Here is a 25,195-nt window from a genome sequence, read left to right as displayed (position 1 = left end):
ATATTTAATACAAATATTACAAATACAAATACAACAAAACATAAGATAATGTGAAAAAGTGGTTTTCTAAGTTCATATGTGATGGCAGGGATCCTCTTGTATTGTTTAGTGACCCCCTGCTGCTATTTGAGTTTTATACTCCTGCTTTAGAGGTTTCCACTGATGTTAACAAGCCTGCTGTTGAGAGACTTTGGTTGAGAAAAGCAAAACAAATGGAAAACCTCATTGTGGAACCTCATCAAATATGAACTAAGTAACTTCCAATCTATGTTACTTTGAGTATGTTAATAAATGCTTCTGGAACTCACTTTCCTCATCAGCAAGATGATTCTATGGCCCTCCTAGGAGCAGTGTATTTAAAAAAAATTAAGAAATAAGCTGATATTGCAGATTATGTCCTCATATAGCTATTGATCTTCCTGATATGGGCCTGGAAAGAACTTTAGTTTTTAGGATTATAAATTTGTTCCTATCATTAGGCGAAACCTAGGTGTCATATTTATATATCAGCCATAAATAGTTTTTATGATTTTGATATACTCTGGCAATTATATTTTCTTTCCCAAAGAGATTTTGAAAACATCTAATCTGTTCAAAATGTAATAACTGTTCTTTATCTTATCATTTGAATGGAAAAATATATTGATTGAAACAGGTGTGTCTGACTATCCCCTTGAGAGTTTTTGAAACTGGTGGGAATTTTGCCATGTGGGAATTCACTTATGTCCTGAAAAGATCAAAGTTCTAGCCACAGTCCCTATAAATAAGATCAGGTAGTGAATGTTGTCTATTAGACCTGGGGGAAATCTTTGACCATGAGGTCTATTCTGCTTTTTGGCTTTCTAGTTGGGTACATATCCTGCTGGGAAACATTTGTTGGGTAAGTTCTGTTTTCATTTGTTTTTAAAGTTTTTATTCCCTGAGATTCACAGGGGCTCAGCCTGCCTTTTTGTAGTATGGCATCTCTTTAGGAGCTATATTATGAGTGAGAGAGATCATGGCTTAATGGGCAGATTTGGCATTGATGCTTCGAGTACCTTAACCCTACTTCTATCTCTGACAATGCTGACTGTATATAGGACCCTGGGCAAGTCACATAACTGCTTAGTATTCCAGGCAACTCCCTGAGACTTCAAATTACTGAGATGGACAGTAGTTGAGGGAATTCCTTCATTCCCTCACCTTAGAGTTCCCTCTGCCAATGTAATCACAAATCCTGCCCCCTCTCTATTTTCAGAAAGATTAAGTGGTATCTAAAACTCCCAAATATATCTTTTTCTCAAATTAAAAGTGGGGTGGTCCAAGCATTGGAGTAACAAGTGAGGTGATAGAAAAAAAGGGAAAAGTAGAAAAGAATTAAGAAAAATTAAATATACAAAATAATGAAGCTTCTCCTTTCAATCTCCTTTGTCTCCCATGTCCTGCACAACTTTTCCTAATGGATCACAATCTGAATCATAGAATTAGGGACTATCTCAGAATCTGAATCATAGAATTAGGGACTATCTCGATAGATCCACCTTGATTAGAGCAAGAATCCATTCTATAATGTTCATACAGCCTTTGCCAGAAGAATCCAAGTGACAGAGATTGAACTCCTTCACAAGATAGCCCTTCTGCTTCTGGGTCACCCTAAGTCTTATTCTGTCACTTTTCTACTCCTAAATGCCAGGCTTAATGATGTCATCAGCTTTCTGGGCTACATCTTATATTGGTGACACCGACTGAGCTTATAGTCCACTGAAAACCTCAGATCCTTTTCAGAAAAACTGCTTTTTAACCACGTTCTCTCACCTTGTACTTAGAAATTTTTTTTTAAATAAGATGATTTCTCATCATACCTTACATATCCTGTGCCAGTGTATTTAGAATGTCCCCTCTCGAATCCCTATTAAATACCTATCTTCTAAAGCCTAAATCCTCTTCTATGATGCTTACCTAACCAGTTATTTATCCTAGTTCCTTCATTTACAGAAATTTGATCCTCAGGAAGGGGAAATGGCTTTTTCTAACCTGCCAAACAAATAAATAACAGGGCTAAGTCTTCTGATTTTAACTTTTCTGATTCCAAATGCAGTTCTCCCTTCTTAGATTTCTACCATAGCTCACTTTGTTTCTTTCCTCTTCACTTATGTTTCTATTTTGTATGTGTTAATTATATTGTTTTTTGTGGCCCTTATATTCTCTATTAGTTTGTTAACTTGGGAGGGCAAGGACTTTGTCCTGAACATAGTTGTTTCCAAATAGGTGTTAGCTGAATTAAATTAGTGAATTAGTGAAAATAAAGTTCTTTCCTGCTTGGGAACCCACTCTAAATAAAATGGTGAATTAGGAAGAGTATTTAATGACTATCCCCTCATCTTCCCTTCCTGTGCTTTTTCCCTTATTTTCAGACCTTCCCTCCCTTCTTCCAGGAAACAGTGTTCCTCACAATTCTGGTTTTTTTTTTTTTTTTTTTTTTTTTACTATGCTTATCTCTTGAGATAGAGACAAATAGGTACCACAGTGGATAGAGCACTAGGTTTAGAGTCAGGAATACTCTTCCTGAATTCAAGCCTGGCCTCTGACATTTATTAGTTGTGTGACTGGGCAAGTCACTTACTTTTATTTTTATCTCAGTTTCCTCAGCTGTAAAATGATCTGGAGAAGTAAATGGCAAATCCCTCTAGTATCTCTGCCAAGAAAACCCCAAATGGAGTCACAAAGAGTGGCTCATGACTGAAAAATGACTGAAGAACATACTGAATGCTTTGAAGAATAAACACCTGACTTCCCCTTACAATCCCCAGCTTCAGTAATAATAATCACATGATGTGAATAACAGCACCCTAACCCACTGTATATTAAGATTTTTGGTGTCCTGGTCAGGGAAAGGATAGAAAAGTTCTGAAACACTTCTCTCAGGAGAGAGGTAAGGGATCACCTGTGTAGAATGTGATAGACATGGTCAGATGCAATTTTATTTTGACTGGATTTGCTGAATTAATTCTTTTTTTCCTACAAGAGAGGATTCAATGCAGCATTTAATTGGGAAATGATTTAATGTTTTTTTTTCTTTCTAAAAAGTCATTAAATATTAAAAATACAAATATATATATATATATTAAAAAAGAAGGCCTGAGAGTTACTATGCTCCTTTGAGGATACACTCAACACATGAAAAAGCTTAACATTTGTAAAGTTCGATACAAGACAGCAGAGAATTGTAAAGAGATATGGCACTAAAGTTGGGGAAGATGGCACAGACATGGGCTAGGTAGAATGAATAATGCAGGACGTTTGGCTGATGAATTAATTTGATTAACACATAAGGCTAATGACATCAGGTCCTGGATTCGATCCTCAGCTGGTTGGGATGGATTAGTTTTATCTATTTCACAGGCTTGAGGTTTTATCGATAACCCCAAGGTGCTAGGTAGCAGCCAGATGGTACAGTGTATGGAGCACAGCAATTGGAGACAGAAAATCCTAAATTCAAATCCGATCTCAGCCATTTACTAATTGTGTAACCCTGAGTAAGTTACTAAAAAAAAAAAAAAAAAAAATCATGATTTGCCTCAGTTTCCCCATCTATAAAATGGGGACAATCATAGTACCTACCTCTCAGGGTTGTTGTGAGAATCAAAAGAGGTAAATAATTACAAAGTGTTTAGCATAGTGCCTGACATATAGTAAGTCATATATAAATATTGTCACGACCATTATTAGCTTGGTCTCAAGAGGGATCAGGTAAAGAAGTAGAAAGATTTCAATGTAATTCCATGCTTCGTTATCAAAGCTGAAGGGCTTCTGTTCATATCCTGACTCCATTACTAAGCTACCTATGTGACTATGGGCATCACTATTCCACCTTTCTGAACTGTTTCCTCATCTCCTCTTGGGAGGAGACACATTTTAAAAAAGATATTCTAGTCCGTCAACATTCTAAGTAGGAAAGTGAATGCAGGTAGGCTGGTATTGAGAACAGACAAGCTCTTATTCTAATATTCGTTGCTGGTCCTAACAAAATCAATGATAATTAATTATTAATAGGTGAACATTTATCTAGTTCTTTTAAATTTATGAAGGACTCTCTTTAGGACAACTAGGAGATAATATGTATTTTTATTATTATAATAAGATAATTAGCCTTGAGAGAGAAAAAAATGAGTTATCCACAAGGTATATAGTTAAGAGGTATGAACTACTCTGAACTAAAGGGAAGAATTCAATGTTCTTTTATTTTTTTCTAAATCAAGCATCTACGAGAATGTAGGCTTCCCATTCTTTGATCAAGTAGCTTGATTCTATTTCATGGGGTACCCTGCCTGAAGATAGTAACAGCTTTACGAAGGCAATACAGGTGACATTATCCAATCCCCCTTCCCAAAGGGCCTCAGGCCAAATATTTTGTGGCCATGACCACTGCTGCCCTTGATATTCATTTTACCTGGTTATACTTGACTCCTTCATCCTCAAAAAAACCCTCACTTAGTCAGTTTGTCTCCCTAGTGGGTTATGATTGATAATAACAATAGCTAACATACTTATAATTATTATCTCATTTCACCCTTACAACAAATCTGGGAGATGGGTGTTATAACCATTTTACAGATGAGGACACTGAGGTAAACAGTAGATAAATGACTTGCCAAGGGTCACAGAGGTAGTAAGGACTAAGGCTGGATTTGAATCCAAGTCTTCCTGACTCCAGCCCAGAACCTCTCTGCCCCATAGATGCCTCCACTTCATTATCTCTTATTACTTTTTTCTTAACTCTTTGGTAAGATTGTTCCAGTCTAATCATTCAAATGAGACCCCTCTCTGCAACGTTATCAATGATCTTTAAACTGCCAAATCTAAAGGCTTTTAAAAAAAATTATAGCTTTTTATTTATAAGATATATGCACGGGTTAATTTTTCAGCATTGACAATTGCTTCCAACTTTTTTGTTCCAACTTTTCCCCTCCTTCCCCCCACCCCCCTCCCCCAGATGGCAGGTTGACCAATACATGTTACATATGTTAAAGTTTAAATTAAATACAATATATGTATACATGTCCAAACAGTTATTTTGCTGTGTAAAAAGAATCGGACTTTGAAATAGTATATAATTAGCCTGTGAAGGAAATAAAAAATGCAGGCGGACAAAAATAGGGGTATTGGGAATTCTATATAGTGGTTCCTAGTCATCTCCCAGAGTTCTTTCACTGGGCTGTAACTGATTTCTCTTTTTCTCTTAATCTTCTTGATTAATGTTCATTCACCTTTTAACACTGTCAGTCATCCTTTTCTTGGTATTTTCTTTTCTCTGGGCTTTTACAATAATACTGTCTCCTGATTTTCCTCCTATCTGTCTGACCACTTCTTTATTTCTCTTACTTCTTATAACTGTGGCTGGTTCAATTAATGACTAAATATTTATGTAACCTTGGCTTAAGCAAATAGGTCACTATGTTAGATATCAGGAATACAAATACAAAGCCATATCTGCATTCAAGAAAGTAGTATTTTACTAGGAGAAACAACATAATAGAGTCAAGAAATTAGGAAATATGTGCAGATTAGACTCAAATTAATATTGAGAAACTCAGGTGAGAATGGACTTTATCCTTCAAATGCTCCACTCTCCCAAGATTAGTTTGCCAGCTTTCTGGCCACATGGGTTGAATAGCTTAGAGACTGTCCTGGGTTTTTCTACATAAGACATAGAAGATATATATCAATCACTTGCTGTTTAAGTGGCTGTTCAATTGATGGAAATTTTCTAACCTTTTTTCCTACCCATTCTTTGGGGATGGGGAAGAGGGAAAGCTTTACTGATTGTCAGGTATAATTGTATTGTTGAGAATCAGTGTACCTAGCCGATAAATTGACTCTAATTTTGGACATTTTTTGATCTTTAGATTTTTATCTCATAATTGTTGAGTCAGATTTCATATATAATCAATCCTCAACTTTCACAGGGATAGCATTCCTCAAAAATGAGCAAAAGTAAAAAATGCAAATGTTGATATATTAAATCTATGGGAAATGGAAGTTAGGTTCCTAGGACCACCAAAAACTAATCTTTCACTAGGCAGTTCTGAAAGTACAATTTTCTGCAAACAATTCTTTATAATAAAACATTGATTCTGAAAACATACATTTTTTTCCTAACAGAGTAACCATGAAATAACCTATAAAATGTCGTTCACAAAAATAAAATTGGAAACATGCAAACTTTTTTTTGTTGCTAGTAATGCCTTAGAATTTGGTGATCTTTTGTGCTTTTTTTGTTGTCGTTCTACAATTTCAGTCTGATTCTTTCTGATCCCATGGGGTTTTCTTGGCAAAGATACTAGACTGGATTGCTATTTCCTTCTCCTTCTCTCTCTCTTTGTGCTAACATCTCAATATAAACAAAAGCCCCACATTGATTTTGGGCAATATGCATTTTTCATAAAACATGAAATCTACAGTACCATAAACACTGTACAGCAAATGAAATTCTTAAAAACCAAACTTTTTTTAAACCTGAATTTTACCTTCCATTGTGTCAGATGGAAGTGATGGTATGGGGGGGTATTGTACTGTATATCTAATCATTGATTCATTAACACCAATCTTGAAGTGACAGTATCTGCAGACTTTCCTGTATGAAGTTTATTTAACACCTTTATTTTTTCACTAATCTGTATCACTGACTTTGTAACTTGGGCTTAGCACTATGTTTGAAGCACAACTGCAACAGAAAGCTTGAGTTTTAAAGGGAAACAATGAAAATATGTACTGGGGAGATCCTTACCGCAGTGAGATGAACAAGACTTGATATGCTACTAGCTTCTCCAAAACCTGCCCACACTCTTGTTTTTTTCTTTTTTGTACATGGCAACAAAAGTGTATGGTTGCTCACATGAAAGTGAAAATGACTAATACTACTAGTAGTCTTTTTAAAAAGTCTTTTATTTTTCCAAATATATGCAATAGTTTTCAACATTCACCTTTTCAAAACCTTGTGCTCCAACTTTTTTTCTCTCCCTTCCTTCCCCTCCCTAAGACAGCAAGCAATTTGATATAGGTTAAACATGTGCAATTCTTCTAAACATATTTCTATATTCATCATGATGGGCAAGAAAAATCAGATCAAAAGGGAAAAACAAAAAAAAAAAAGAAAAAAACATATCTTGTAATCTTGAAAAGTAAATACACAAATATGGAAGATTAACTGCAGCTATGATTTTTCTCACTCCTCTAATAAAAACAAAACCAATATAACATATTTGTAAATCTCATAGCTAAAGCAACCCAATAGAGAAATAGAGCCAATTCATTCCATAGATTTTCTAGCACATTGTTTCTTACTTGATGATTGTCAATTAAATTATTGATCGGAAGTTTTAAATTCATCCTACTGAGGAATGACTAGAGAAAGCTACCACAAGGAGCAATATGTGTCTAAAGCCTTCTTTGGGGTTCTATCTTCTTCAGACACCAGGTTTTCGAGATCACACCAAGGAATGAAGAAGAAGTTACAAAGCTGAGGCAACTGGAAAGAGAATCTCACCTTCAGGTATCCTTTCTGGTTGGATCCATGTTTATCAAAGTAGATTTTATGTAGCGTTAAAAAAAGGTGATTGGGATTCCCTTTCTGGAAATATATCTGGTCAAATATAATAGAGCATTAACAAAGGATCTTAGAGGATATCAGATAAAGAAACTGAGTCCCAAGGAAATCAAATGGCTTCCTCAAGATAACACAGCTTGTGGGTAGTCAGGTTTGAACCCAGGGCCTCTTATGACAGATCTAACATCCACCTCCATTCCACCACACTAATTCCCATTAAGTGCTTCAGAATTTGGACTCCAGTTGAAAGTAAATGAGACCGTGATTCAAGAATCTTAGGTCCTATTCTTAGCACTTCCTCTAATGAACTCCTGTAAAATAGAGATGCAAGGAAGCATGGGAGTAGTGACTAGAGAATTACATCTTAGAAGACCTGGGTTCCTGCCTCTGACATAGACTGACTGTGTTCCAGGTGATTTTCTAGGGCTATAAATTAGAACTATGTAGTTATATATATATAACTATAAAGTGGAACACATGTCAGTTTACATTGGTAGAGGGAGCTTCACAGATCCAGTCTGAAAAAATAGAGTTAATGATACCTGGCCTGCCTATGTCAAATAGTTATGGTGGGACTAACAGTAGAAGACAGATATGATAATATTTTGTAAAGCTAAAAGCTCTGAAAATTGACTAGGCATTATTTACAAATTATTAATATGTTTGCATTCTAATAGATGAACTTTATTATAACATACAACCACAAGTTTTGAATCATTTTTTTTTGGACATGATGTCCAATCATTATTAAAAATCATAGACTTTCTAATATTATATTAAGAACATAGAGTTTTTAATAATGGGCCAAAGTTGACAATTTCAATATTCAACCTGCCTGTTATTATATTATAACTTTACCAAAGGGATTATCAAAATGAGGTGAAATGAAAATAGGCCCATTGCACTGAATGATCATCCCAGCTTGGTTTTGTTCTTTCTTTTTACAGCTTGATTTCTGGAAGTCCCTCACCATTCCAGGGAAGAATGTACATGTTCGAATTCCCTTTTCCAGTCTACAAGCAGTCAAAATTTTCTTGGAGAGCCATAAAATTCCTTATTCCATCATGATTGAAGATGTGCAAGTGAGTACTCCAAAGATCTTTCCTCTTTCAAGCCTGATTAAAATGAACCAATCATAAAGTCATTCTCATATTTCTCTTTTATCCTTTGTACCTCCCACTTGGTTCTGAAATCAATTGACTGACCCCTTTTCAATAGGCAGAGTCATCCCATGGGATGTGGGAACCTCCTTTCTGTTATGAGTGAAATCTGAAAATAATGAAGGAGATAAGAAAAAAGCTTTCTGGCTGTACATAGAACTGAGGAGCTATAACCCTAGGTCTATTTATATAAAGGCCTCAGTTTTTTTCAGCACTACCTGCTTTCCCCTTGCTCTAAAGTGAATCAATTTTGATTTATGAAGGTGGACACAAAAATCACCTTCCAACAGAGACACAGTTCTTTGTCATGATGCAAGCTAACCACTCAATTGGTCATGGATGCTTCTTACATAAAATAATTTTGCTAGACTAAGGTCTCCTTTCCATTGACTAACTCTTGTGTTTTCTGACCAAGAAAACTGCTGTTAAAATATGACCTGTAGTTTGATATTGATCATCCTTTGAGGATAATGTATAGCACTACAGCTGGTATGTTCAATAAGAGGAAAAATAGGTTCTGAATTGTTATTTACTTTAGGATTTCTGTCCATTTTCTTCAGCCCTCACTTTTTTCATTCTTGCTCATAAGACAAGGATTGCCACAAATAAAATATAATGGAAATGATTTATCCTAGACTCTGCTGGACAAAGAGAAGGAAGAGATCCTTTTTCATCAAACAAGAAAAACAGACTACAGCTTCAATTTTGGAAACTACCATAACTTGGAAGAGGTGATTTTTTCAGACTGTTTAATTTAAGAAATGGATAATCTTCCTTGTTTTAGAATTCAGCTTTCTAAGGAACTAGCCCCTGTCCTCAACTTTTGCCCTAAAACTCTAGTCTCTATCAAAGGTTCTTTACCTGGGATGTATGAACTTGTTTTTCTTTTTTGAAGTATTTAAAATAATATTATTTAAAGTATTTAAATAATAATTACCTTCCTTTGTAATCTTATATGTTTAATTTTATTTATTTAAAAACATCATTCTGAGGAGTCTATGGGCTTGACTAGGCTGTCAAACAGGTTCAAGATACAAAAAAAGTTAAGGACACTTGCAAGCATATAGATAATTTGCTTACATCAGGTTTGAAAGTATGAATCCTCAAATTAGGGAAATGCTAAGAATCAGGCCGCTAACCTGGAGGGGGGGAATCCTACTGCTATCATTTCTCTGACTTTACCTGATGACTGTCTCTGGTATTCTCAACAGGTATATGGAAGTTCTGTCTGAGAATAAGGATGGGAGAGAGGGAAAGTAATACATGGAGATAGGAAGCAAGAATTTGTCACCAAGAAAATGTAATTTATTTCCATTTGACGATCATTTAGTATTTACCATGAGAAAAGATACATGGAAGGAAACATGGACAAAGATACAAAGACAAAACAAAAAAAATTCCTGTCTTCAGGAAGCTAAAATTCTACTATATATTGCTTATATCTTATATAAATATTTTAACCTAAAATTGTGCTTAATTTCTTGTGTTTAAGGAGCTAGGAAGCCTTTTTAGAAAGTTTTCCAGCTGGAACAGTTAACATAGAAATATGTTACATAGTGGATAGAGCACTAGCCCTGAAGTCAGGAAGACCTAAGTTCAAATCTGACCTCAGATACTTAAAAGTTCCAAGTGTGACCTTGGGCAAGTCACTTAACCCCAATTGCCTCAAAAAAAAAAAAAAAAAAAAGATAGAAAGATGTCCTTCTCATGGGGATAAGAAAATACAATTTTCCTTCTGCTGCAAAATGCTTCTTTTTTCTCAACTAGGATTTGAACCATGGGTTGTATGGCTTATGATTAACTATCGCAAATTAAAATATTAACATATACAAACTGCTTTTGGTATTAATGCACTGATGGAATGGGACAGGGAAAGAGAAAATAGTCCTAAGTTGAAATGGTAGTTGATTTAACAAATATTTCTTTATCTGTACCTAAAAATTTCAGATTTTTCAACAAATGGACCACCTTGTTGAACAGTACCCAAATCTAGTGAGCAAACTGCAAATAGGACATTCTTTTGAAAACCGGCCCATGAATGTGCTTAAGGTAAGTTGAATCTAAATAGTTTTAATATTTGCAGTGAAACCCACTCATTCCTCTCCAAACAGCAGCTATGTAATATATATTATATTTAAGTGCATTTTAAAGAGTTGCAGACAAAGTTTTTGGGTGTTTTTTTTTTTTTTTTTTTTTTTACATATGAGACATGGGAAGGAAGATCACTGCTGACATGGAATTAGTTTAGAGTAGAGTGATCATGGAAGGATTTATATAGCTAGTAGTTTAAATGGGCCTTTAAAAATTGAGGGGGAATTCAACAGATGAAAAGGGAAAGAAACAATATTCCTAAAATAGAGAATAGCATCATACAGACACAGAGAAGGAATTTTACTCAGTTGTTTTTCAGCAGTTTCTGACTCTTTGTGACCCCATTTGGCTTTTCTTGGCAGAGATACTAGAATGGTTTGCCATTTCCTTCTCTAGTTTATTTTATAGATGAGAAAATTGAGGCAGAGTTAAGTGACTTGCTCAGGGTCACACAGCTAGAAAGTGTCTGAGACTAGATTTGAACTCATCTTTTGATGCATCTTCCTGACTCCAGATAGCTTAATGTAGTGTAAATGAGGTTAAGGATTCCTAGGTACAATACAAGACATGGGAAGAAAGCTCCTGAGACAGAACACAACACAAGATAGAAGTCAGTCAAAAAAAGTAAAAAAAGCCAGGTTTATTGAGGGAAAATGTGAATGGCTGCCAAGGAAGTTGGGAAGAAGGATGGTCCTTTGAGGATGCCAAATCAAAGGGGATAGCCCAGATAATAAAAGCTGGTGGATTTGAACTGGGTTGAGTAAGACCAGACATTGGGAAAGGGGAAGAAAATCTACCTGGTATCTAGGTCAAAGTCATGCTGGGAAGAATATTTGAGAAATTGGTGGCTCACAGATACTCAGACTCCCAGAGAAGAAGGTGACTCAGGGGATCTGAGCTTACTAGGGCATCTTTGTTTAGTGGGGTAGGAATCTATCTCCCACTATCTCCTACACTAGAGGTCTATCCAGGGGAGCAGAGAGCAGTGTGGTTTTGTTGTTCCCTCAAAGAAGATGCTATAAATTCTATAGCTTTTTAAATGCTATAAATTTTCTTTTTACTCTATTCTGATTTCCTAAAAACCAGGACTAAGTTGTCAGATGATGGTGTAAATGCTACATTTTTAGCTAACAGAAGAGGGAATAGAATTGCCTAAAATTGGTCAAGAGCTGTCAGAAATATTAATGTTCAAGTTAAATTTTTATCCTGTGTTTTTTTTAAACAAATAAACAGGGGGAAAAGACAATGAATGGGAAGGGGGTCATGGGAGAGGAGGAAGGAATAAGAAAAGAATGAGTGGAGATAGGGAAGGCCTCACACTTCATATTTTGTTTTATAGTTTAGCACCGGAGGAAAAAAGCCTGCCATCTGGTTAGATGCTGGGATCCATGCCCGAGAATGGGTTACCCAAGCTACAGCATTGTGGACAGCTAATAAGGTAATTTTCACCTAAAATTTATGGATTTTTTTTCTAGGTTCACATCTGACTCCTCCACATATGTAGTACAAGTAGTCATATTGGTTTAAATATAGAGAGACAGATCATACTTTTTTATGATAAAAGCTTTTTATTTTTCAAAATATATTTAAAGATAGTTTTCAAAATTTACCCTTTCAAAACCTTGTGTTTTAAATTTTTCTCCCTTTACCCCTACTTCCTCCATTTCCTAGGCAGCTATATAATCCAAATCCAGTATATATTAGAAATGTGCAATTCTTCCAAACATATTTTCATATTTATCATGCTGCACAATAAAAATCAGATCAATAGGGAGAAAAATGAGAAAAAGACAAACAAGAAAGCAAACAACAACAGAAAAGTGAAAATACTTTGTTGTGATCCACATTCAGTCTCCATTGCACTCTCTCTGGATGCAAATGGCTCTCTTCATCAACAAACTATTGGAATTGCCCTGGATCACTTCATTGTTAAACAGAACCAAGTCCATCTCAGTTAGATCATTCATTTAAAAAAATAATTCAGATCTGGCATACCTGTAATCCATCCAATAGTCTCTTCTTTGCTTTTGTTTCTATGTCAGGTTAGAATTGTATTTGCACTAGAAAACCATGTGCATATCTGGTTACTTTGCCTTAAAAAACATAGGGCTGGAGAAGGACAATTAATGTATTACCATGAGATGTGGAACTGACCTTAGCAATCATGTAGTCCACTCCTCTCATTTTAAAGATGGTAAAACTGTGAGTGAAGTGACTTTCTCAACATTGGTTGTTGTTATTGTTCAGTCATTTCACTTGGGTCTGAGTCTCTGTGACCCTACATGAGGTTTTCTTGGCAAAGATACTGGAGAGTGGTTTTCCATTTGTAAAAATCATTAGGGGTAAGAATGGCTGCACTGACTCTTGGAATACTAGCATGAATACTGAAACTGAAGCTTTAACAAGTTAGTTTTCAGATAAAATAAAATTTTGGCATCATAAAATGTAAACCCACTTTTATGGTATGCTCCAGATGACAGGAGGATGACAAATTGTCACACTCCATGGTGTTGTGGACTCAATACTCATACTAGCTGGGCAGCCAAAGGAACTGGCCCAAGAATGAGGAAGACTTGATTTGGCCCTTACCCATTATTGTTTCTACTGTGATCCTAGGCAAGTCACTGAGGTTCTCAGGCTTTCAGGCAATTCTCTAAGCTACAGAACAGTCTAAGCTACATTAGTTAGAGGGAATTTCCTTCCTGGAAGTTCTATATAAACCAATGAAATTACGGGTTGGAACAACAAAAAGACAGCTTTGTCTGCCTTCAGGACTTCCCTGAAGGAAACTACTTCACAGAACCTCCCACACCACAAGTTATCACTGGCCAAAACAGTACTGACTTGGATTTGACCTAATACAGTATTTCTTAAGTAATTCTGAGATGACATACCACACTGAAGATGTTAAAAAGAAATCCTTCTCCATTAGCTCTGTGTTCATAAGTGAGATCACATGTATAGATCCTGGGAGCTGGCTTCTCCTTTCTCCCAGGCCTTCCATTCCAGCACAATTAAATGTAGTTACCCTTTGGAGTGGTACAAAACAGCTATTTAACAATTCAAAATGGCTAATGACTACAAGTGAAGAGGCTTTTTGTTCAATATATCTACAACTGCAATATAATGTCATGTAAATAAGCAAATGTAATCTCTTAACTGGAATCTGTCCCAGACAACAGGCTCTGTATGTAAGGAACATGTGGTTTTAAGACAGAGGCTAGACGACTACTAATCAGGAATATTGTTCAGATATCAGACTGGATCTGAGGTCCCTTTCAACTCTAAAGCCTGTGATTCTATATGTATAGTTCAATTGATGTGAATGTGAAGTCTTGTAAAAAAGCTATCCTGGGTAGGAGTTGATTGTACCCTAAAGCAAAAAAAAGAATTCTCAGATTCTTTTGGTCCTTGGGGCCATCAGAATGGGGAGCCAATGATCCTACTTACTTTATATTGTGGAAAATTTCACCAGAATTAATAAAGCTTGTGCTGTCACATTGGAGGAAGTTGAGGGTCTATTTGGCCCCAGAAGACAAAACTAGGATAAATGAATGGAACTTTATGAGAGGATGGAGAAAGATTCAGGTTCAATTAAGAAACTTCCTACCAATTTTTTTTGACTTTTTTTAAGTGTATTTTTAAAGCCTCTTTTCCCATCTCCTCTTATCCCCTAAAGAAAGAAAAGAAAAAGAAAATTTGTAACATACATAGTCAAGCAAAACAAGTTGGCCATATCTGGAAAATGCATATCCCAATCTGAATCTTGAATGTGTTATCTCTTGGTCAAAAGGTAGATAGAATGTTTCATCATGGGATCTCTGGAATCATGATTGATCAGATTTTCATTTGACAGAATTTTTCATTGACAGAATTTCCTTTTGAAGCTGGTCTTGGAATTGTATGCTTTATTGGCTAGTGAGTTTCTAGTCACTGGAGTTCTTTAAGTAGAGGTTGGATGATCAATTCTTTTTCTGTATGTAGAGAGTATTTTCTATCCAAAGCCTGCTGGGATTGTCTTGGATCACTGAGAAGAGCAAGTCTTTCATAGTTGATCATCACACAATCTTGCTGTTATTGTATATGATGTATTCCTGATTCTGCTTGCTTCACTGAGTGTCAGTATATGTAAATCTTTCCAGGTCTTTCTAAAATTAGCTTGTTCATCATTTTTTATATCAGTTACCTTCATATTCCTTAACTTTCCTTTATCTTCATATACCACAATTTATTCAGCCATTCCCCAATTGATGGGCAACTGCTCAATTTCCAATTCTTTGCTCCCACAAAAAGGGCTGCTATAAACATTTTTGCACATGTAGGTCCTTTCCCCTTTTTCATGATAGATTTGGGATACAAACCCAATAGTGGCCCTGTGGGTCAGAGTATGCACAGATTTTTTTGTTTTGTTTTGTTTATTTTAATTCATTTATTTAATATTTTCCCCCCAGTTTCGTTAAATTTTTTTTTTAATTTCATTTTAAGATTTTTGAGTTCTAGGTTCTCTTTCTTGTCCCGACCCACAATTAAGAAACCACATGTGGAGTTAGGCAAAATATTTCCATGAAAGTTAAGTTGTGAAAAAAAAAAAACATAAATCTCCCACCCTAATGAAAATAAAAACCCTCAAGAAGAAAGAAAGAGAGAGAGAGAGAGAGAGAGAGAGAGAGAGAGAGAGAGAGAGAGAGAGAGAGAGAGGGAGAGGGAGAGAGAGAGCAATAAAGAATGCTTTGATTTATATTCAGACTTGATCAATTCCTTCTCTGGATTTGGATAGGATTTTTCATCATAACTCCATAACTGAGGGTAGGTTTGTATGATTGTACTACTGAGAATAAGAAAGTCATTTACAGCTGGTCAACAGAGATCTATTTTTAAATTAAATTGTAACAGATATATTATAACAGATATTAATTTTTTTAAATTAAATTGTAAATATGTAAATAATTCAAGGCAAAAACAAAATATACATATATGTAATTTTATGACAAACATTTTTGGTTGTAAATAAATAGTATTTTACTAAGTATAAAGATAGTTTTTAACATTGATTTTTAAAATAAGATTTTGAGTTCCAAATTTTTCTCTTTCTTTCTTCTCCTTCCACAAGATGGCACAATTATACATGCTATAGGTTATACAGTGCACTTATATTAAACATTTATAATAAACATTCTATATAAGATCAGACAACAGAATATTTAGACAACCTTCAATCACAACAAGGGCTCACATTTTGAGAATCACCATAGCTTTCTCCATTATTTACCTTAATCCATATGCAAAGAACCATTTTTTTTTTTCCTGAGGAAATTGGGGTTAAGTGACTTGCCCAGGGTTACACAGCTTTGAGACCAGATTTATACTCAGATCCTCCTGACTTCAGGGCGGTGCTCTAGCCATAGCACCAGATACCCGATGTCTCAGATTTTGAAAATATAACAACAACATTATATCTCTGGATTCCTGGAAAAGTTATCTGACATCACATTGTCTCCATTTAGATCGCTTCTGATTATGAAAAGGACCCATCAATCAAAAGCCTTTTGGATGCAATGGATATCTTCCTTTTGCCTGTTACAAACCCAGACGGATATGTCTTCTCTTGGACCAAAGTAAGCAACTCCTCTTTGATTATTCAGTGATTATTAGAGAATGTAGAAAAATACTTGTGGTTAAAAACAAAACAAAACAAAACAAAAAACAAAAGGGAATAAGTTGATCTTTCTGTCTTGGGTTTTCCCTAAATTTACTGAGATTAACCCCAGAGAGGGGCCTATGATCTCATCTTTTCAGTTTGAAATGACTTTAGGAGTAGTCTCAGTCACACAGGGCTCTTGGGCTGCTCTCCAGAAGGTGGTTTTCGTGTGGGCAGCTGAGTGAATTTTTAATCATCTAACTCAGTAATAGGAATGAGGACAAAGTAAAGAAGTATGTTCCCTGACAAATGAATTATGCCTGAATTCAGACAGGTGATATAATAAGGTACTAAGATCAGGAAAGGAGTTGGGCCAGTCATGTAGCAAGAATGACAAACAACAGGCCAATGAGTGTTGTGCTGTCTGTGACCAGCACAACACAAAAGGGTTAATGGCAATTGAAAATAAGGGTTGCTGATAATTCAACAGAGCCATTTATTACCAGAAATCATGTTGCTTATATATCTTAAAACCTTGTTTTTGTGAAAGGCATTGTTTTGTGACCAACCCTATATTGTTTTCTGTGATCTAACTCTCTGAAGCATGTTGTCAGTTTCTGGAGACTTAATCTTATGTAAAGTTCACAGTGCCCCAGAAATTGCGCCAGAACCTTATGTTTTCTCATGATTTCAAGCTTAAATGCAGCCTTGGTTAATCTTAGGAGGAGGGAATAAATCTCTAGCTTCCTGGGAGTTCTTGACAAATGAATCAGCTGATATATTAGAACACCTGGGAGAAGAAGAGGAGGAGAGGGGATTTACACTGGAGGGAGGGGGAATTCAGATCAGAGAAGTCATGGCTCTAAAGTGTGCAAGACATGATCCCTTTTTTTTTCCTTCTGAAGCAATTGGGGTTAAGTGACTTGTCCATAGTCATACAGCTAAGTGACTGAGGTAGGATTTGAACTCAGGTCCTCCTGACTCTACCCACTGTGCCATCCAGCTGCCTCTGTTACCATCCTTTCGAAGGCTATTACCACTGCCATCTGAAAGTTGCTCCAAAAACCACCCCTCACTGTGGCAGGATAGAGTCACTCTCAGTCCCCAAAGGGCAGGAAGCCTGGAGGTCTCAGGAAAGATGGAGCAGCTGGAGCTGAGGTGCCGGTTCTTAGAGCAGCAGCCGCACCCCTAGTCACACCCGTAGATCTAGGGGGGAAGGAAGTTTCCTGTGGCTGAAGTATGAGGCGGAGGGCCATAGCCGTGCTTTTTTTTGTCCCAAATCACGGGGTCACCGGGATACAGAACGACCCCCGAGGGTCCCAGTCCCCATCCTGCTCAGCAGTTTATCCGTCTGGCTGAATCCCAAGGGGCACCAGCCAAGCCTGGGCTTTGGATGCCTGCCTCCCAGTGCCACATTGATCACCACATGGGCGCAACTGAGTGACTGAAGGGAAGACGGGGCGCAGAAGTGCTAACCCTGCAGCTTCGGGGCCTGGCTCTTCCATCCAAGAGGGTGGGAGGGAGCGCTGAGACCTCCTGGCCGCCCTGTCCATGGGAGTACAGTGGTCAGGACCCTCAGTCACTAACTAAGGGGAGCCACCTGCGGCCCCGGCTAGACTTGGAGCCCTTCGGGCCGGTTCATTTGGAGTCTGTCAGGAAGAGATGACTTCAGGAGTCATAAATAATTAAAAAATGAATACATAAGTACATGAAAAAGTAATAATGATTAGTGTCATGTTGACCCGGCCCTGGAGGTCAGTGGGTGGGCAGCAGTGCTTCTGGGGCGATCAGATCAGCAGCATCCAAACCTAGCTGGGGAGATGAGAGGGCAGAGCCCCGGGAGTCCCCGGGAATCCCCCTAAGGGCTTAAATGATCTCTGAGGGACCAGGAAGGAGCTGGGGGGGGGCTGTAGGTTGTTTAAAGAGATGTGGGGTTTTTTACCTGTTGTCTTGGCTGGGCAACAGAAAAGAGAAAGATTAGATGACTGGCATAAGTCTTTCTGCATCAGACACCTGTTTCTCCATGGCCACAGGTACTCACTTCAGGACTCTCCCTGGTCCACAGGTAGAGAGAAACTAAGGAAGTTCAGGGAAGCTTCTTCTGCTTGTACATTTCTTGTGTTTTTCTCTAATGCTGTTTGGGTTTCTTAGAATCGAATGTGGAGGAAGACACGGTCTAAGGTTTCTGGAAGCATCTGTGTTGGTGTTGATCCAAACCGGAACTGGGATGCAGGCTTTGGAGGTGGGAAACTCAATCTCAGAGTACAAGTTTTGTTTTTTTTCTTCTCCCTCTTTTCTTTATAACAATCTATCTGGAAAAAAAAAATAACCCAAACCAACAAAAAAATTCAAAAAGTCCTGAGAAAGCTTCCTACTTAGGTGCCATGAACTATTTTTGTGGGGCTAAGAATGAGACACAGTAGTATGACTCATGGGCAAGCTTGGATTTGGAGAAAGAGACCCTGAATATGAATCCAGTCTCTATCACTTAGTATTTGTGGGAATTTGGGAGGGTCCCTTGTCCATTCTGGGTCTCAATTTTCTCTTGGGTAAAACAAGTGCCATTGGATTATATGGTCTCTATAGTACCCTTAGTCCCAAGTTGTATAGTCCCATGAAGCTCTCTTCAGCTCCCAAGAGCTTCTTTCTTCTGGAATTATTGACGTTGGCTCATAGACTGAGTCCTGGAGGAGCCACTGGAACAGAAAGAGTATGATACATGCAAAAGTCATGACCTTGCATAGATGTCTTTCTTTTTCCTGAATGTTATAAAGCTTTTACAATTTTGACATAATTTTATTTGCAAACTGGCACTTGAAGTTAAATTAAATTCTCTTTCCAAATCCTGTTCACCCTATGTTCATGGCTTTCTAAAGTTCAATGATAGGTATGATAAGACCAAAAAAGGGCAAATGCATAAGACAAATGCATAGACTTATGAATTTTAGAGCTGGAGGGACTTTGAAGTCTAACTCAACCTTCTCATTTCACGGATCCCTTATCATGTCAAGACAAATGTCAGATACAAATACTGAACAATGTCACATTCTGCAAAATATTGCACAACCTAACAAGATTAAAATAATAAAAAAAGGAGCAGAGGTTGTGTTTGTTTCTCTGTACCCTTTGACTATCCTGAAGGTGATGAGAGAAGAGAATCACTTCTTTCCCCTAATATCCTTCAGAATTCTAGGTCCCACCAGGGTAATAATCAGTAAGTCTTCCTTGTAGGCTTGAATTACAGAGCTTCCAGGATTTAGGCCCTCCAGAATGTTATGGTTGGCCATATGACTTTAAAGATGACTTTGTGATCTTCATGATTTTCCTATGACTTTGTGGGCAAAAATCCTTATTAATGCCCACTGCAAGAGTTTGATCTAATTCAGTAGTTTTCTCTGTTGCACTATGAATAGGAGTGTTATTTTGTTATTTAATAGCTTTCCACTTGTATTCGGTCTTCCAGACCCCATTTGGACTTGTCTAGGCAAAAATACTAGAGTGATTGCCATTTCTCTCTCTGAGGCAAATGAATCAGGTAACTTGCCCAAAGTTCCACAGCTAGTAGGTGTCTGAGTCCTGGATTTTGAATCTTCTTGATTCCATGGCCTGTTACTATGTCACTTTGGTGTCTAATCTTACATGTAATAATTGCTTAATGAATACTTGTTGGATTGAATTGACAAGGTATCTGGGGAGGGCAACAAAGACAGACGTTCTGTCCACCGTGCCACTTAGCTGCCTCACAAAGGCTGTCCAGTCCTATTTCCTCATACTTTCCTCTAGATGCTTTCTGAGCCTTGTCCTCTTAGAACTGATTATTCCGTCCTCTGAGATAGACTTTAATGACTCCATTATCTCTTTGGAATTGAGTTTTTCTTTGAGTATCTTTTAATCATCCACAGGACCTGGAGCCAGTGACAATCGCTGCTCTGACTCATACCATGGACCTAGTGCCAACTCAGAAGTTGAAGTGAAATCCATTGTGGACTTCATTAAGAGCCATGGAAATATCAAAGCCTTCATCACCCTCCACAGCTACTCCCAGCTGCTCATGTTCCCCTATGGGTATAAATGCAGCAAGACGAAAGATTTTAATGAACTGGTGAGTCATTTGCTCTCCCAGAATTGTTAATATTTTCTTGGTTGTTTTGCTTCTATTATTTGCATTTCAAATTTGAGATAAGATGACAACACCCACTTTTCCAACCTGAAGGTACAAGTTGGCAAGGCCCATTCTGTTTCTTTTCTTCTTTCACACATCAAGTGTGCTTAGAAATGTAACCTCAACTTAAGGTCAATGAAAGATGCTTTTAAAATGAAAAACAAAGCTTTCTTAAAAGTAAAAAGAAAATAATGTAAATATATATTACTTTTGGGACTGTTCAGTAGTACAGTGACTGGGCTGGAGGCAGAAAAATTTGTCTTTTTGAATTCAAATCTGGCCTCAAGACTTTTTGGTTAAGTGACTTGCCCAGGGTCACACAGCTAGGCCAAATCTGAGGCCAGGTTTGAACTCAGGTCCGTGCACTATCCACTGCACCAACTAGCTACACCAAGGCCTCAACGCTCTTAATAGCTTTGTCACCTTGGAAAGTCACTGAACTCTGTTTGCCTCAGTTTCCCCATATGAAAGTTAAGCTGGAGATGGAAAAGGTAAACAACTCTAGTATCTTTGCTAAGAAAACTCCAAATGGGGTCAGGAAGAGTTGGTCGTGAGGGAAGCAATTTAAACAAAGATTTTAATTTTCATACTATTTGTCAAATATTCTTTACAAAATAATTCTTTTAAGGACATGATACAGAATAGGGCACACCAATTATTTTAACTAATTTAACTGTCAGAATTTAACTTTAACTGCCAGAAGGGTCATTGTCAGCAGCTTTGGAGTACAAAAGAAATAGATAATCCTTTATGTGACCTTTAGTTGATCCTCTGTGTTGGGATCTAGCCAATAAGGTAGTCCTGAGAGTTTGTAGTGCTCCTCATTGGTCAGATTTAGGGGAGGGGGAAAGCAGGTTGAGTAAAATCTCAATTCAAATTTGAGACTGAGTCTTAGCTCTGCTACTTACTGGTTGTATGATTTTGGCTTTGTGACTCATTTTCCTTGTCTGAAAAATGAGACCAATAATGTCTCTACTACTTCTTTTATAAGGTCATTGTTACAACCAAGTAAGATAATATATAAAGACATTTGGAAAGTGTGCTATTAAATATAAACTTTAATTACAATTATAACTAAACATTTAAAATCTTTAGTTAAATTAGAATTTTTTGCCATCAACAATTTCTAGGTAAAGGCTGATCCATAAGTACTTGAGCCAAAATAAAGCTTTATTTTTAAGATGAAGAACACACACAGGAACTGCCAGAGTTTGTTTTGGGGTCTCATTCAATTTAATCTCTTATACTTTCTTCATGTATCCCTCTGTACAATGGGAACTGGTAAAAATTAATCCCCAGACATCAAAGAAAGAATCAATTATATTCACTATATTAGGCTTGTTCACTCAGTCATATCTTGAATCTGTAACCTTATTTGGGTTTTTTTTTTTTTGGCAGAGATACTAAAATACTTGGCCATTGTCTTATTGAGCTCATTTCACAGATGAGGAAACTAAGGCAAATAGGGTTAAGTGACTTGCCCAGATATGAATTCTGGAAGATGAGTCTTCCTGACCCAAAGCCTGGTACTCTATACAATATGGCACCACCTAGCTGCTCCTAAGCTTAATTAGGAACTAAGGATTCAAAGATGGAAGTGGGAGAAAAGGTACAGTCCTGCTCTTCTGGAATTTATAATCTAATAATGAGAGCACTTATAAAAATGAATATGATACCAGGGATTTAGAGCACAGGAAAAGATCCAGCAGATAAATTTAATAGCATTTTAAGAAAGATTTTCAACAGCAAGAGTTAAAACCAAAATAGCTCTTCTTTTACCCAGGAAGCCAATTAACCAGAATACACATCCTCTGAAAGAGAAAACCATTGGATATCAACCAAGAACTTTTTCTCTGTTTCTCTCACTTTAGAACCAAGTGGCCCAAACAGCTGCTGAGAATGTGGCATCCCTTTATGGCACCAAGTACAAAGTGGGACCAATCTGCTCTGTCATCTGTAAGTATTTTATGGGCTTGGAGGTTTGCTGTGGTCTTAGGCTCTGAAAATAAAAGGGATTTCCCCTTCAACTCGTGAAAACCCAATGCTGCTATTTACACCTCAACCATGACAGAAGTTCCCTATGAGCTGAATGGTGGCTGGGACAAAGATATTCCCAGAAATTGGAGAGGATCTGTTCTGCAGCACACTTGTCAGAGAATCTCATAGATAGGAGGGATCAGAAAAGTCATTTAGCCCAATGGCGACAAACTCAAATAGAAATGGAGCCCTGTGGGCCCACATATTGATTTAGAAAACCACAAATTAATATTATTTATGTAGTATTGAATTTTTATTTATTTTGTTAAACATGTCCCAATCCAGTTCTGGTTCTGTAGTTTTGTGGTAGTCAAGTTTGCCATCTCTAATCTAGTCCAATCTGAAGTATGAATCTTGTGTATTATATCCTTACAAATGATTATCTAGCCTCCATCAGAAGACCTTCAGTATTAGGGAACCCAGTGCCTTTCCATGTTTAGACATCAAACACTTACTTGCCACTAGATGGAAAAAACAATCACATTTTGGCCTGTTGCTCTGTACAGCTTTTCATTGGTACAAATGTGATTCAGCTAGCACTCTGACTCAGGCTGTGTTGTTTTATTAAATTTTTTCTTCCTTGATAATGAGGGATGATTGGTTCCTTGATGATTGCTAAATGAGGGATCCTGTGTCCATGACCAAAGGTCTCCACATTAAAAGCTGACCCAGATGGCTTAATAGTTATGTTCTATGTCAGTCATTTGACTTTATTGATTGAGGAGAAAGTGGGAGATAAAGGAACTTGGGAACTTTGAGAAGTCCCTTGGACTCCTAGAGGTCTCCTGTGCTCATCCAGGGATGGGGAAGGCAACAGGGACTCCCATGTTTCCTGGAGAATTTCTATGGCTCCTTCTGGTTCTGCTTTAAAACCTCCAAGAATTTTGCAAGCAAAATAGAAAATCAATTATCCTATTGGGAATGCTCACAGTTTCAGTACCACAGGTCCAATGACTTTCCTTAAAAATTATTTCTTAGCCCTTGACCAAGTGAGTGGATTATTCTAGGGGAATATCAGAGTTGGTCCTGTTACCACATGCACTTTCTGGGAACACTCAATAAAAGGGGGAAATTGGTCCTTTTTCTCACAGTTACTAAGATTGTGTTTCTGTTCAAAAATTTTTTTAAACATAGGAGATATCCAAGGAAGAAGGGATGGGCCATCAATCACACTGCCAGCTTCCTTTACCACCTTCCTATTCCCTGAGCAATTTTAAGGATAGAGAACAGACACAGTATTCTCTTCGGGAGTCCTAACTATTGTGATTGAGGGGCAGCAATCTCCAATTGTGGAATATAGGACTTGACTAGCACATAAGTAGCTGAGATGCAAAGCAGGGCAACATGACCAGATCTGAAGCATTGCCAGTTGAGAAATTAGCTCTCATCATTTTTGGCTCTGTAGTCCTTTACAAATAAGTAACATTGCTTGGGTATAGTGCTGCTGGGGAGAATCTGATTGGCTTCTCAAACTTTCTCCATGACAGGTTTAAAAAATGACCAGATGGTATTAATTAGGAAGCAATATTCCAGTCCCACACTAGGGACTGCTGTGACCTCATTCAACTTAAGTATCCTCTTGATAGTTTGAATCTCAGATGTGTTCTCATTGCATTACCTAGCTAGAGTTGATCCCATTTTCCTGGTTTCATTTCAACTTGACTAATCACCACATTTTGCATATTTGTGTCAATGAAATCACCTATTTTGCTTCTGATCCTATGATGCTATGGTGCTCTCTTGTAGAGGGATAGAACATCTGTTCTACTCCACCCCAAAAGTGATTATATTTCTATGATGAGTAAAACATTCCTGGGTGCTGTGTTCCCAACTGGCAAAGGCACCAGGAATTCAACTAATAGGTGCTTTATCAATGAACAATTTCTTGGTTTTTTTCAGAGAACCATTATGTTACAATTAAAAGGGACCTTAAAAATAATTCGAATCAACAAACATTTATCATTTCCTATTTCCAAACCATTGTGTTAGGGACTAGAGATCTAAAGATGAAGGTGAGAGTGAGAGGTGAGGGGAAGGACTTAGTTGCTAACAGAGAGCACTTAAAATCTAATAATGATGGTGTTCATACAAACAAGTATGGTACCAGGTAAAATGCACTAAAGACACGAGACAAAGTTTTGGAATAAAGTTAAAAATGATTGTATTTAACTGGAGAAATCAAGGAAATGTTTATGAGGTACATGACTCTTGAGATGGACTCTGAAGGAAGAAATGAATTTTAACACAGGAAGGGAATATATTTCAGGTATAGAGGTAATAAATAGTGAAGAATAAAGTTGAGAACAACTGACTGTTCACTTTGACTGGAACTCTAGAGTATATGAAATAGAGTAAAGTGTAAGACTGGGGTGGGAGTAGTTAGGTAGCACTCTATCTAGCACCAACTCTGGTATCAGGAGCACCCAAATTCAAATCCAGCCTCAGATACAGACTAGCTGTGTGACCTGGGGAAAACCCTTAGCGCTATTTTCCTCAGCTTCCTCATTCCAGTATCTTTGCCA

The 25,195-nt window shown here is 37.2% G+C and overlaps 1 protein-coding gene across 2 annotated transcripts in view; it reads left to right on the top strand.

Annotated features, from left to right (window-relative positions):
- The window catches only part of LOC141543078 (carboxypeptidase A2-like), a 41,748-nt gene that overhangs the window by 13,539 nt on the left and 3,014 nt on the right, over window positions 1–25,195 (top strand). The window contains exons 1-10 of one of the 2 annotated variants that reach the window (XM_074267923.1): window positions 795–880; window positions 7,450–7,531; window positions 8,533–8,667; window positions 9,381–9,476; window positions 10,693–10,794; window positions 12,176–12,274; window positions 16,341–16,451; window positions 18,626–18,716; window positions 20,377–20,576; window positions 22,508–22,592. In XM_074267923.1, coding sequence (XP_074124024.1) covers window positions 816–880; window positions 7,450–7,531; window positions 8,533–8,667; window positions 9,381–9,476; window positions 10,693–10,794; window positions 12,176–12,274; window positions 16,341–16,451; window positions 18,626–18,716; window positions 20,377–20,576; window positions 22,508–22,592 — 1,066 coding nt within the window. In that variant the 5' untranslated portion in view covers window positions 795–815. Of the gene's footprint in view, window positions 1–794; window positions 881–7,449; window positions 7,532–8,532; window positions 8,668–9,380; window positions 9,477–10,692; window positions 10,795–12,175; window positions 12,275–16,340; window positions 16,452–18,625; window positions 18,717–20,376; window positions 20,577–22,507; window positions 22,593–25,195 lie in introns of those variants that run through there. The other variant, XM_074267922.1, reaches the window with a different exon arrangement.

Source organism: Sminthopsis crassicaudata, chromosome 5 (genome assembly GCF_048593235.1).
Source record: "Sminthopsis crassicaudata isolate SCR6 chromosome 5, ASM4859323v1, whole genome shotgun sequence".
Lineage (NCBI taxonomy): Eukaryota > Metazoa > Chordata > Mammalia > Dasyuromorphia > Dasyuridae > Sminthopsis > Sminthopsis crassicaudata.
This window is presented reverse-complemented; position numbering and strand designations above follow the sequence as displayed.